Below are 14,168 nucleotides of genomic sequence, written 5' to 3' on the forward strand. Positions count from 1 at the left end.
AACATTTCACCAGGTGTAATGGGGATAATATGTATTCACTATAAAGACATATTAGAGGTAACACTGTACATAATGCACCTTGTTCTGACAGGTTCACTTTAAATTGGAATTGTTACCCTATCAGCAGATTCGGTAAAATCTCTCATAACGCAGCCAATAGCAGAAGGCGTTACATAACCGCGATAATGTATTACACGGATGTTCATTGAAGCAGACGGGTCTCATATCTCTCGCCCGTTCCACAGTCTGACGCCTCCTGAGTTTGCTCTGATTCGCTCCAGAAACTGGGAACCGGCGGCAGTTCTGTGCGCCAGACTGTATTAAAACTTGGCGGCATCGGGGGGGTCTCGACATTGACACGGACAGCTAGCCTGTTATGAGCGAAGCACCGCGAGCCGAGGCTTCCTGGGTGGGACACGGGCCAAAAAAAAAAGCCTAATTTCCCTCGTTTGCTGCAGACCCTGAGCCAAGGTCTTGTCTGGGGATGGAATGTTCAGGACAAGTGCATGCAACCTTCAAAGGGGACCTGTCATGGCCATTGCTGACCTCACCTGCAAGTAGGGTTGCCACCTTTTCTTCAGGCCAAACCCGAACACTATAGCGTTTCACGGCAATTTGTTTGTAAAGTATACACTATGCATGTATTTTGTAAATAAACGACATTTGAGTTAATCACAACTTACCAGTATGCCACAGGTCCCCAGATATGCATTCTGTAGATAAGTGTACAAAGCAGTGCCCATATACCTTGCCGCACTTCTTACCAGATATGCCAAAAGTAACGGGTGGCGGTAATGACTGCGGATGGCGCTGCTCACAACAGAACAACAATACAGATGTCTCCAGCACACCGGCACCAAGATCCCATGTTAATGCAAAATCCATTTGATTGGTAGTTGTCATTCCTAAGACAAGCACTTTCTGGGCTGGGCAGGGTCCCCTTCATCAGGCTCAGAAATTACATTCTATTATGTCCATATAAAAGTTGTGGCCCTTTTATGTAATGCTATTTCTGAGCCTGATGAAGGGGACCCGGCCCAGCCCAGAAAGCGCTTGTCGTTTGAATGACAACTATCAATAAAATGGATTTGCAGTAACATGGGATCTTGGTGCCGGTGACATCTGTTTTGGAGTTCAGATATGTACTATGGCACATAAAAGATGCTCCCACAAAAGATGTCACAGGTTACTTGTGGCATTTTTTTATGGGCGCATTTTTTATGGTCTATACAAGCCCCCCCCCATTTTCACTTGATATTTAACCGTATAATATAATATATATATATACATGGTTACCTGGTAGTAGTGGAGACTGGGGCGTGATTTGGTCCCAGATGATAGCGCATGGTGGAGATGGTGATTTTGGAGGACCTCCCTGATGTCACTTCCTCCCACCTAGTCCCTATCAACCCTACCTGCAAGTACTAGATGCCGGGTTGTCGTGCAGTCAGGGCTTTCAAAGTTGAAGAGTATGGTGGCCATGGGGGCTAATATTTTTAAAAGTTTGCCAGAGATGGTTCTAATTATTGATGCACCGATACTAGTATCCGTATCGGTGCTGATACTGAGTATTTGAGCTCACACAAATGCTCCGATCCTTACCTCTGATACCGGAACTTCCGGTCAGTGGGAGATCTCCCTCTGACCGGCAGTGCCAAGGGAGCATGTAGCTGGCTTCCTTTCCAATCAGGAAGCCATGCGGTGGGTTATGACCCACCTCCCGGCTTAATGATTGGCTAGGAAGCCGGCTTCACTTGTTGCTAGGCAACCTGGCTTGCTAACCAATGGGGAACCCGAGTGGCACGTAATGACCCGCCTTCCTGATTGGTCAAGAAGCCAGGCTGCCTACCAACAAGTGAAGCTGGCTTCCCAGCCAATCAGGAAACTGGGAGGCGGGTCATCACATGCCGCCCCGCTTTCCTGATTAGCTAGAAAGCCAGCTTCACTATTTGGTAGGCAGCCTGGCTTCCGAACCAATCAGGAAGCCGGGTAGCACGTCATGACGGATGATTGGTCAGGAAGCCAGGCAACCTTGGCAAGTGATGCCGGTGTTCTTTCAATAGGAAACCAGCTTCCCAGGCAATCAGGAAGCCGGTCAGCGAATCATGATCCACCGCCTGGCTTCCTGATAATCGGGGTACACGGCACCGGTACCCCGATACCGAGAAACCGATATCAGTGCATCCCTAGTTCTAATTTTAGAGACACTGACAGTCATTTTGGTGTCACCCCCTCTCAAAAGTCAGACACTCGGTCATGGACCGGGAGCTCAACAGCGGCACAACAGAGAGGGGGAACCCGGCCGTGTACATGATCCCGCCAGGCCAATATCCCCTCCTCTCGTTTCCGGCATCCATCACCAAGAGGGCCCCTGGCAGTGAAGTACATCACCGCACATGTGTGATAATGTCAGACCACGGATCATAATGCATGCAAGGTGGCCCCACCCTGGTGCCACCACTGATCAAAGATACAAATTAAACCAGCTCTGTAATAATCAATGCATCATTAATGGGATTTTTATATACAAGCAGCATAAGTACCTGAATTTGGCCTGGTATCAACCTCTTGAGAGGAAGAAGCAGCACAAGGAGCCAACCAGTCCATGTGCTGCTAAGGAGCATGCTGACAGGAGGAGAGAGCAGAGTTACAGAGAGAATAGCTCATCACTGTGCTGCTTATTTTTTCACTGCCTAGGGGTGGGTCCAGGACAACCTGGGCTCATAAGAAGTGGATTGAATGATGCCGGCCATCAGACTGGGGACATCTAGTGGCAGAAAAAAGTCCTGCTGAGAAATCTCTGACTGAAGGTGAATATTGCAGCAAAAGTTGTTTTTTGTTACTTTATCTTGTGATGGGCTTTTCTATTTTGTCTTGTTATTTCTGGCGGGGATTCTGCTGTAATCAAACATATATTGCCCTTAACGACTACACTCCGGCTGTCATTTTTCTAGCAAACGCTAACATACGATTGGTCACCTCGGACAAATGCTGGTTTCTGATGTCCTGGATTTCACAGGAGAGCGCTGGGAGGATCGGCTGACTGGCACCATGTACACAGACCTGCACTGCCGGCATGCAGGAGGGAGATGATGATGAATTTAGGCGCGCTGTCCCTTTGGGTGATATAAATTACACAGATGCTGCAGACGGCAGACACAATCTGGGCACTTTTAGGTCTTAATTTGCAGAGGGATAGTAAATCGCTAGGATTTATCTTCATTAAACTCATTAATTTGGGGGGGGGGAAAGAAAGTTGGCAGTTCCCCAGAAGATTTATCTGTTCCCTTCCAACACAGATAGAAATGTCTTGCTTAGGTCTCATTCTACCCATCCATCACAATCCAAATACCACAGCAACTTTCCATAGGCAGACCGCCCTCTACTGGCCATACTGGCAACTGCAACTTTGTAGAGTCTTGCCTGTTGAGATCCAAACTACTGTGCAGGTTGTTCACAGTTGAGCTGCTCAGTGGCGTCACAAGGGGGGGTGCGGCCCGCACCCGGGTGCCACCATTGGAGGGGTGACACCAAAATGACTGACAGTCATTTTGGTGTCACCCCCTATGAAATGTCGGCACTCAGTCATGGACCGAGAGCAGGACAGTGTCAGGAGAGAGAAGGGGACCCGGCGGCATACTTCATCCCGCCGGGTGAATGTCCCCTCCTCCCTCCGCCAGCGTCCATCACCAAGATGGCCGCTGGCAGGCGTCAGTAAGACGACCGCGCATGCGTGATGATGCGTGACACCTAGCTTCGGGAAGCCCCTGGAGCTGCTGCCACATATTTTACTTTAGTGCCCGTTCACACCGGAGCGTTGCACTAAGCGCATGGTACGCCGAGTTGTGCTGGGAGGTGCATTGGGGTGCCATCTAAAAGAATGGTGATGCAATGCTCTAGGTGCATCGTGTTATGGTGTGCGCTATACACTCCGGTGTGAATGGGCCCATACACAGTACTGTACTTTGCAGGAGGAGAGACTATTAGGAGTTTGATATCTCCCCCCCCCTCTACTTTTGGGTATGGGGGAACATATAATTAAAAGAAGATCTATGAGGTGAGTGATTTCCACCCATAGTTAGAGCCGAGGTGTGACAAAGAAGCTGTCACAGGTCGGCTCTATCGATCGGGAAGTGAGCAGAAACATGCACTGATCTGGTTACTTAACGATTGTCTCCCTGCAGTGAGTGGTGACTGTCAGTCATGGCTCCCCGCAGGGATTCCCCCCCCTCCCCTCTCTGATCCTCCAGCGCTGAGTGGAGGAATGTACGAGGGAGGCGGCGGGCACCGCTGGCTCTGCCTCTAGATAGGCAGAGCCAGCTGTCACTCACACAGCTGGGTGGATCTCGATAGTAATGTCGGGATCCGTCCTGGCTGCGGCGCTCACGTATATCGCGAGCAAAACCCACTATATACTGAGCTTTGGGTCACGGGAGGAGGTTAGAATACAGTATGTCCTCCCGTGACCCTAAAGAGCACTATGGGGAAAAACACTTACCCCATAGTTCTCTTTCAATCTAAAAGTGTTGTAAGTGTCTTGCTGCACTCCCTACCGGTATAGGATGCTCCTTGAAATCCTGGTGGGTGCTCATAGTGACCACGGATGGCGCCGTGAAGATATACACATAGGGGGGAACATATAACACCCCACTGGCCCTTACCCATTGTAGTGCCCAACAGCCAGACCTCAGAGATGAAACATGAGGGTGTGCGCAACATGTACAGCCATGGGAAATAATTTTGTGAGGCAAGACAGAGTAGGGAAGGTCTATTACACCCTGCTGATGGTCCCTCCTGTAAAGTGGACCTGTTATTCTAAAATAGGCCAAGTACAGGTTCACTTTAATGAATTATTTATATATATGTTATACGTGTTCAATTCTGTTACAGATAAAAACATTTCCATAACTACTGATCTGGCGATAGCGCTAAACTGATGCAAAAGGAAATAGATTCTAATGAATAAAGAATAGAGTGTGTTTTCCTTGTGAGAAATATGAAGGTGTGCATGGAACTGCCCCTACTAGTAGACCTCTGCCTTTCCAAAGATAGTCGAATCCCTCAACTTTTGGTTAGGAGCGCCTAGTACAAACATAGGGGGCATCAGATACAGCCAACACATTTCGGGGAAAAGGACTCCTTCTTCAGGGCTTGAACTGTGATTTGTAATTGCGTTTGGAGTAGGGTTAGCATGTCCTAACAGCAGTTTACATATGGCTTGTACCCTGGCGTTGGGTAACAATAGCCCTAATCCAACATCAGTTCAGGCTTTCTATGATATTTTATCCTGATTGCATTACAAATCGCCATTCAAGCCCTGAAGAAAGGGGGCTTCTTTCCCCTGAAATGCGTTGGCTTTATCTGCCACTCTCTCCTTGTGCAGTTTCCTGCAGGCAGCCTGTAGTGGGTGGGGTCTGTTGTGTCCCTCCCACAGCTCTACGCAGGCTATGTACAGCCCAGTGATGGTGTCATCGCTACTTTTATAAGTAAGCAAACTGGGTTTGCGATGGCATTTGGTGCACACAAAGTGTATTTATATCCTTTGTGATTTTTGAGGAATATATTTACAGAACGCTTTTTATGGAGTTCAGCTTTGAAGAAGAACTCCAGGCAAATAAAATCTTAACCCTTGCTACCCCCGCACTGCAAGGGTTAAGTGCTCATTTTGTCTAGGGAGCTTATATAACAAATATACCTTCCCGGCTAGCTCCTAGACCGCTCCCTTAACCCCTTCGTGACTGACGACGTACAGTGTACGTCGCCAGCATCGGGGCTGCTTAAACAGACTCCTGGCGACTTTTGCCGCCGGGAGTCTGTTTAAACTTGTAGAGCCGACTGTCGGCTTTACAACAGAAGCGATCCTGGCGACTTACCTGTCGCCAGATCGCTTCTGCGTCCCTAAGAAGGGGCCACCCCCCCCCGCCGGACACCCCCGACCGGCGATCTTTGTGTCCGCGGGGAGCTGGGGAGGAGGTCGACGAACTTCCGTTCATCGATCCCCTCCCCGTTCTATGGGACCGGGAGCGATGCAGATTGCATCACTTCCGGTCCCTGGGCTGTCAGTTCTGGGCTCCTGCAGCCCAGCTATAAGCTATTGAAGTGCGATCTGCACTTCAATAGCTTATTTCCAGTGTAAAGGTGACACTGAGGGTCTTTTGGACCCCCAGCATCACCTTAAAGAGGACCTGTCACCACCATCTGCTATTACATGGGGGGGCTTGCAAGCCCCCCCATGTGATAGCAGTCAAAGTAAAGTAAAAAAAAAAAAAAAAACAGTTTTTAAAATTAAAATGAAATAAAATAAATCTAATAAAAAAAAAAAAAATTTAAAAGTACCCCGCCCCCGCGAGCACGCGCGTCGCCACGTAAACACGCGTCGGGTGCGCCTACGCATGAAAACGACGAACGCGCTACACATGTTGGGTATCGCCGCGCACGCCGGAGTGAGAGCAATAATTCTAGGGCCAGTATTTTGGGGTATCTCTAAATTGATGACCTGTGGGGGCTTTTAAAGTGTCTTTTATTGACTTTTTGGGGTACTGCAGTTTTTCGCAGTTTCACGGTCGCACGCAATCTGTAAACTGGGCATGTTGGGTATCGTTTTACTCGTTGTAACCTCATCTTTTATATTTCATTAAAAAAATGGGTAATTTGTTGTGTTTTGGGGCATTTAATTAAATTTGTCACTAAATTTTGGGGTTTAATAAGGAGTTGCGCTAATATTGCGCAACATAAAAATTTTCAACTACCACCATTTTATTCTATAGGGTCTTGGCATTCAGAAAATATATAATGTTGGGGGGTTTTACGTCATTTTCAGGCCTAAAATGTGGAATATAACATGGGTGCAAAAATTGAAAAAAGGGCCTCAGTCATGAAGGGGTTAAGCCTCTCTCTTCCTCCGCTCCAGCAAAGGTACGTCCCTCAGAGTCCTCATGTCCAATAGAGTGTATTAGACGTGATGACTCACAGGACCTTAGACCGCTGGAGTGGAGGGGGACAGAGGCTGGAGGGACCAGTCTAACAGCCAGCTGGGATCGCGTTTGGGGTGAGTATATCTCTGTTATTTTAGCTCCCTAGACAAAACAAGCACTTACCCTTGCAGGGCGAGTGTAGCCCCCCTGCAAAGGTTAAGATTTAATTCGCCTGAAGTTCAGCTTTAATATACTGCTTGTCTTTGTGGCATCGACATGTTCATATGCAGTAAAACTGTTGTTTTCTAACATGCCCCCGTCGGCTCTTTCTAATTATTATTGATTTCAAATCCCTAACATCCCCTGCAGCATGGGATACAATAGGCTGCACAGCTCCATAAGGCTCAGGATCTATTACATCACCAATATTTCCACTTGGCATGGTCAAACCAGTACCTTTGTCAAAACAGCTTGAAGGGGTTCCCACATTTCTTTATTAAAGGTTTAACTGCCTCACCATAAATATTTGCATTCCCCCCCCCCAGCAAAGCATCGCTTTTCTGTTAAAGCCCAACTCCCGGATGGTGGTAAATTCATGTAGTGGGGGTCCCCCGCCGTGGGGTCCCCTCGCCCGCACTGCATGGGTTAAAAGCTTGTGTGACTAGGAGGCAAAGGGATAACTACAAAGACATACCTGCAGGCTTTTTCCCCTCCATGTGGCCAGTCTCCCAATGCCGCTTCCCTTCGCTCCTGGTCGGTCACATCTCTCTGATGTCATCACATAAAATGCAGGATCAGCAGTCCTGCATTGTACAGGAGCATGTATAGCAGGGGCGAGCGCCGACTGCCAGAGGAGCAAGCAATAAGGTACTACTCCCTTAGCCAAAGGAGCATTTAACCCATGCAGTGCTGGGGAAGGGGGGGGGGGGGACAACCATCTGCAAGGGTTAACTTAACAGAAGCCACGAATTGGGCTTTAATGCTCTTCTCAAAAGTCAATCTCAAGGACCATGAGGTCTGATGACACAGGCCCATACAGTGGAATCCCCACTCAACCCTAACCCTTCATCCTGAACATGGTACTAACCTTTAAGCTGCAGTTCACATCTAAAGGTGGCCATACACTCTACAACCATCGCAAGACTTTAGTCTTGCGATGGTTGTAAAGGGATTAAAAAAACGTACGATCTGCCCATCTTGGACAGGCAGATCGCACTCTCGATCATCGCAAGCCCACCCTCCTGAGGGGCGGGCTTCCGATGACCGCAATGCTGAACGGGCAGTGTGCGCGTGCGCACACCGGCCCGTTTCGAATCTATCTTCCGAGCACCGTTCTAACCAGCCGAGAATCGTACGATTCCCAGCTGGTTTTCGAACATGCTGGTTCGACAGAAGACGTGCGACCGTACAGTAGAAACGGTCGCACGTCTCTGTTCACACTGCTCGATTATCGTACGAAAAACCGATCGCATACGATTATCGTACGATAATCGTGCAGTGTATGGGCACCTTTACAGTGCTGCAAATGACTGATTGGGACATAAGGAACTGGGCAATCAAGCTGTACAACTGGCTCTTGCAGCCCCAAGCACTGGAGCATGAGGGCATGCTATTTGCCAACCAATCCAACCACACAGCAGGTGCATACATTGTCCGATCAGCCAGGTACCTCCGATGTAACACTAGGAGGCGGGCTGTCCTGAAGCTGGTTGTGAGCCAACAAGTATATGACAACGAACTTGATGTCTAGGGATTGCCAGTAATGGGTTTGGTGGCCTCCCGATACTGAACTAAATGGCTGGAGATCTCCATTTGGGTGGCCCAATGTGTATAGTAACGATCCGTGTGGTAGTTGTTCTGTATGTACGGGCAGCCTAGTGTGAGAACGCTGCTCCAGCACAGATGTAGTACTGTGGGTGTTGTCACCCTAGGACAGGCGGTGCGTTACTGGCAGGATAACAAGTTTAAAATAAAAAAATAAAGAAAACGAATGCAGCCATCTCATCTAAAGACTGCGAAGCTGCCATATGTAAAATATTTGTTCTTGGCTTTCAATACCCTATAAAAAGTTACCGCTAGCAATGGACAACAAGCGCTGCAAAGTTACATAAATGCCTTTTTCAACAGAAATGAATATTTTTCATAGAGCCGTATGTTCTGCTCTTTGTAGATGTATAGTACAAAAATACTGTATCTGCTTTTCAGCAAAGCTTTAAGTGAACAGGCTGCAAAGCCGCATTGATGAGTGACACCATCGGATAAGAATCAGAGAACTGAATCCCCTTCTGCCCGCTACTGCTAGATGTCACTCACAGCAATCCAGCCTATTGTGTCTGAGGATCAAGTCCCCCCTCTACAAAGTTGGATGGCTAGACAAATACGCACAATTGTCGATTCATCATCCATCCACTACAACACCTTGAACTAAACGCACTTTGAACATTAAAGGAGAAAGATTCCCCACTGACAGATAACTAGGCGACAGGAAGGTTCGCTCACACCAGCAACGCACTCCCCGCTAGCCTTCCTTTGCAGCTTCTCACAGCCAGCAAGAGAGAAAAAAAGCCCAGTTCCTTCATTAGGGATGAAACACTACAGCGTCCATGGCACATTACAGAGCACATCCAGCTCACGCTCCCCTGCTGCTTAACAGCCAATAAAACGATTAGTTATTTGAGGCACGGCAGCGATCCTCCAAAACAATCTGTAGAGCCCAAACTGTGCCAGGTAGCCTAAGGCATCCAGGGAGTTGCAGGTGGCATAATACATGTCCTGGCATTCACTAAAGCATCGACTAAGAATAGAAGCTGATAATACTTTAAGGGTAGGTTCACCCACAACTGATATTTCAGTGATAGGGCATGCTCGGTAGCTGAATGGCCCCTGGACTTCTTCTATCTCTTGGGTGTTCCAGTGAGGAGATTTCCATGCTGTCTGGCTGTACCCATCGTTGTGCCCACTACAATGCCAAAGGAGGACCAAATGAGAAAGGAATACCAGAGAGCAAGGACTTTCCTTGCCACAATGTATATAATATGACCTAAACCAACAAACAGGTAAAGAGAACATTTACCAAATTCAAACAATTATGGATCAACCAGGGAAAGGTTGTATGGCCATACAATACCAAAGGTTGTATGGCCAAACAGGGAAAGGTTGTATGGTAGTACCATACCATAGGTTGTATGGGCAACCAGGGTAAAGGTTGTATGGCCATACCATACCATAGGTTGTATGTATGGTCATACCATACCATAGGTTGTATGGCCAAACGGTGAAAGGTTGTATGGCCATACCATACCAAAGGTTGTATGGCCAACCAGGGTAAGGTTGTATGGCTATACCATACCATAGGTTGTATGACCAACCAGGGAAAGGTTGTATGGCCAACCAGGGAAAAGTTGTAGCCCATCCCTGCCATCTCCTGACCAAGCACTCTTGAGGAACAAAGTGATTTTTTCACCCAAAATAAGCCAGAACTCAAGTGCTCTCCCTCTCTCCTCCACATCCCAACATTTACACCTTCACCTAATGAGAACATACACATTTGAACAATTTCTGTCAGCACCCAGACCAGGCATGCCATTTGAGATCTGTAGGAACCTTAAGACAGGGCTGGACAAATCTCAGGAGCCAGGTCACCAATGCTCCTTACAAATGACAGTTGGCACTTAACTTTTGAAGTTTTCTATTGTTGCCAATGGAACTGCCCCTTAAAAAAATGCTACTGGTTCCTGTATTCCATATTCATGTGTCCACTCCTGCCTTAAGATCTTTTCTTAATCCCCCCTGGTCAACAGAATGATAATTAAAATGCAGAGATCTTGTCAACAGAACCCTCCAATGTTATGGTAAACATGGGAACATGAAGAGCAGAACATCAGCTTCAAGCACTTTCCAGGCAACCTGGGTTCTTTTCCAGGGAGTGTAGTGTTTATTGGATCCCAGAAACATATGACCAACAGAGTATATACAACATATATGGCCCATCCACTCAAAAGTAAAATAAAAAACCAACAAGACCAGTTTAGTCTAATAGAAGAGTTATGCTGGAACTGGTAGTTCCCCATCAACTGAAGAGTGGTTCTTCCAACCTTGAACCAAATAACAAAGCTATATCTCCAGTTTGTACCTCCAGGATTTCAATATCTGTCCATAGACTTTTTTTTTAGTCCTTGGACTTATTACGCATTGCTTATTAACAAACACTGAGCTTCCTTAAGATAAAACACATAAACAGGTCATGTTTAAAATGCAAACACAATAAAACTCAGTTAATAACCAGTTTTGGGTAGACTAGAGACAGGATGGATCCGAGATACAATATCCAGCAGCCCTAAATATAGCATTGGACATAACAAGATTGGACCATAATTGCCAAAATTGAAAAAATTGCCTCCACTCTGCTGCAGAGAAATTGGGGACATCCAAACTCATCTTGCACAATGCCATCCCAGCGCGGAGATGCCTAATAGACTGAAACACAATGACTTAATCTAGCATTTAGATTGCATTAGGAACTATTAGGATGCAATAAGAACTGAACCTCGCATGCACGAGAGCAGAAAATTGACAACACGGTTGCTGAATTCTCCAAGCTAGGGGCACGTCAAGTGGGAAAGCACCTTCTCCGAATCCAGGGATGGTCCCTACGGTCCCTGACACCTTTTGCAGCAACGGATTAGATACGTTATTGATTGGGAAACGCTGGCAGCTGCGGTTAACCCGGCTGGCACGAATCGCACGTGGGAATGAAAATTTCATGGCGTTACCTGGCAAACTTCGTAGAGTAATTTGTATTCCTCGTCGGCTCTCCTCAGGCTGCATAAACTGCATCCCATGTTTGGTGGATGATCTCAGAGGGGACACATGCGTGCGGCCGTCCAGCGCGGCACGGCGAAGGCAGAGATCCCGGGAAGAGCAGTCACATGGATGCTGCTCGGCGGTGACAGAAGGCACAGTGTTTCCTCTGTGTGTCTTCTGTGCTGTATCCTCACGCAGCAGCAGAGCCCTCCCTCCAGAGCCGGAGTCTGGCTGCTGTGCACTGGTCCGGCACACACACACTAAATACTGCTCCTCATGCATATTAATCAGATCTCATTGCCTATTCAGAAGGAGCCACTGATACGGGAGGCAGCAGCGAGCGCCGTGACACAACGCATTCCTCTTTTGAACAAGTGGCTGCAGAGCGGCACTTAACCAAACGCAATCCTCGAAAAGAATTTATCGCCATTACAGACGCACGATTGATTGCTATGCCGATCCCACAGGCAGCAGCTTTGTCTGATATAAGCAATATACTGTATATGAGATACCAAACAAATGACACACAGCGTGGAAACAATGTGATGGGTTTATGGCAAACTGAGATTATGTCTTTTTAGTACTGACAGGTAGCAAAGTGAACCCTGAAGGGAATGCATGTGCGTTTGTTTCTTAGGGCTAGTTCACACCAGATGCAGTCCGTTCAGTTTGGCTGCTGCAGCCAAAATACATCACAATGCTTTCCTATGGGATTTCTGGTGCTGTATTCACACCAGTGCAGTCCATTCCGATGCAGTCAGAAAAAAATACTGCTTGCCCTATTTTATCTGCATCAGATGTCAACAGAACGCATGCAAACGCACCTTAAATCTCATTTGAAGCAAAAAAAAAAACAATGCACCAAACACGGTAAAATCGTGGTAAAATCTCGGCAAAATGCATCGCATTGCAGCTGCAGAGATGCATGTAGTTTGAACTAGCCATGTGTTTGTAGTGTATTGCCTATGTCCAGATTTTGCTGGCCTGCTGATTCTGAGCCACATTGATCTCCATAGATTTCATATGGCGGTTGGGTATATATGCACTTCCATTGTGTGATGTACTCCTAAATATGAATATTTAGCTCCATCAGTGGAGCTTAGAGCAGAGAGGAAGAAGAAGGCCCTGCTGGTGGCTCTTATCTCGGGGAGGAACACTGGGTGCTATGTGTGGGTGATTTCTTGTAGGCAAATCATCTTGGGAACGTTTGGCAGGAACAAAATATTCACCAGAAAAAGGAAGTTATCACACCCAAACATGTAAATTTTCAGTCCCGAAAGTATAATACGACACAAGCAGGTTATTTCTAATCTCAACCGAAAGGTAAACCTACATGTAAACCCCAAAACAAGGTTTTATACATATACATCGGAGTCTTTAGATGTGGTGGCTGCATTAAAGTTTTCTTTTTCCAGGCTAAGACATGGTGGACAAATGAATACAGAATTCAGGAGACAGTCTGTCCAATCCAAGAACCAACAGGATTTATTTTAGGAGCCAACTCCATTGACACCTCAAAAGTTGGGCGCCAGCTGTACCTTGTAAGGAGCATTGGCACTCTGGCTCCTTGGATATGCCCAGCTCTGAGCTAAGAACATTTTCTGCAAGGACAGAAAAATACTTGTTGATCATGAAAGAAATCCAGTAAGCCCGGTACAATAATATCAGCTTTCCTACACAACCCATCCTCCCTATGTTATGGAGATTAGGAGAGGTCCATGTAGTCCAAATCAGGAGAGCAGACTTGGATGACAACGCTGCTCCTCTATAGATACAATAAAGTAAGCGAGCGTTGTCACCTCAGGACAAGAAATGTGTTATTGGTAGGATCACCAGCTGAAAATAAGGGAAAAAAAATACTAATTCAATGACCGCAGACCACCAAGAACTGTGAGCTACAATGTATTCAATTTTTGTTCTTGGGTTTAGATACGCTTTAACCTAATTCCCTAATCTTACCCAATCCTTAAGGTCATCCCACCCCTTCACATGAAGTGGCCCTGAAAATGAACCCTTAGATGTGACCTAACGACCTAAAGACTAACAATTATCTCAATGAAAAGGATTATCCCAACGAATTAGTGGTACCACTTTAATAATCCCGCTACAATTACATCAAATGCCAGGTGCTAAATCCTTGCAAGCTCTTGACCCCAGAGAAACAGGGGCAATGTCCTGCTGCCCTGCCAGACTGACTGCTTATTCCAAAAGAAGTTGGCTGGTGGTTGTGCCAGGGTCCCATAGAAGTGGAACTTTAGATACGTGGTTGAAATACATGTATGGGAATTAACTTGCCAGTCTTGTGATTCAGTAGTGCGATGCATAGTGGTGCAGAAAAAACTCCGTCGTTGGAGGAGCGGCAGGTCACATGACTTTGACAAGTCACATGACTGAGCTTTTTCTTCTGCAATTCCAATTATTGGAGCAGAGCTTGCTTTGGAGGCCCAAACA

The 14,168-nt window shown here is 46.9% G+C and overlaps 1 protein-coding gene across 3 annotated transcripts in view; it reads right to left on the minus strand.

Annotated features, from left to right (window-relative positions):
• PDZRN3 (PDZ domain containing ring finger 3) overlaps window positions 1–14,168 on the minus strand; it is a 232,581-nt gene that overhangs the window by 38,866 nt on the left and 179,547 nt on the right. Inside the window, exon 1 of one of the 3 annotated variants that reach the window (XM_018557977.1) lies at window positions 11,687–11,931. The exons of the other annotated variants lie outside the window; for them this stretch is intronic. Coding sequence (XP_018413479.1) covers window positions 11,687–11,755 — 69 coding nt within the window. The 5' untranslated portion in view covers window positions 11,756–11,931. Of the gene's footprint in view, window positions 1–11,686; window positions 11,932–14,168 lie in introns of those variants that run through there. 3 annotated transcript variants of the gene reach the window in all.

Source organism: Nanorana parkeri, unplaced genomic scaffold (assembly GCF_000935625.1).
Source record: "Nanorana parkeri isolate BGI_ZX_2015 unplaced genomic scaffold, ASM93562v1 scaffold314, whole genome shotgun sequence".
In the NCBI taxonomy this organism is placed as follows: Eukaryota; Metazoa; Chordata; class Amphibia; order Anura; family Dicroglossidae; genus Nanorana; species Nanorana parkeri.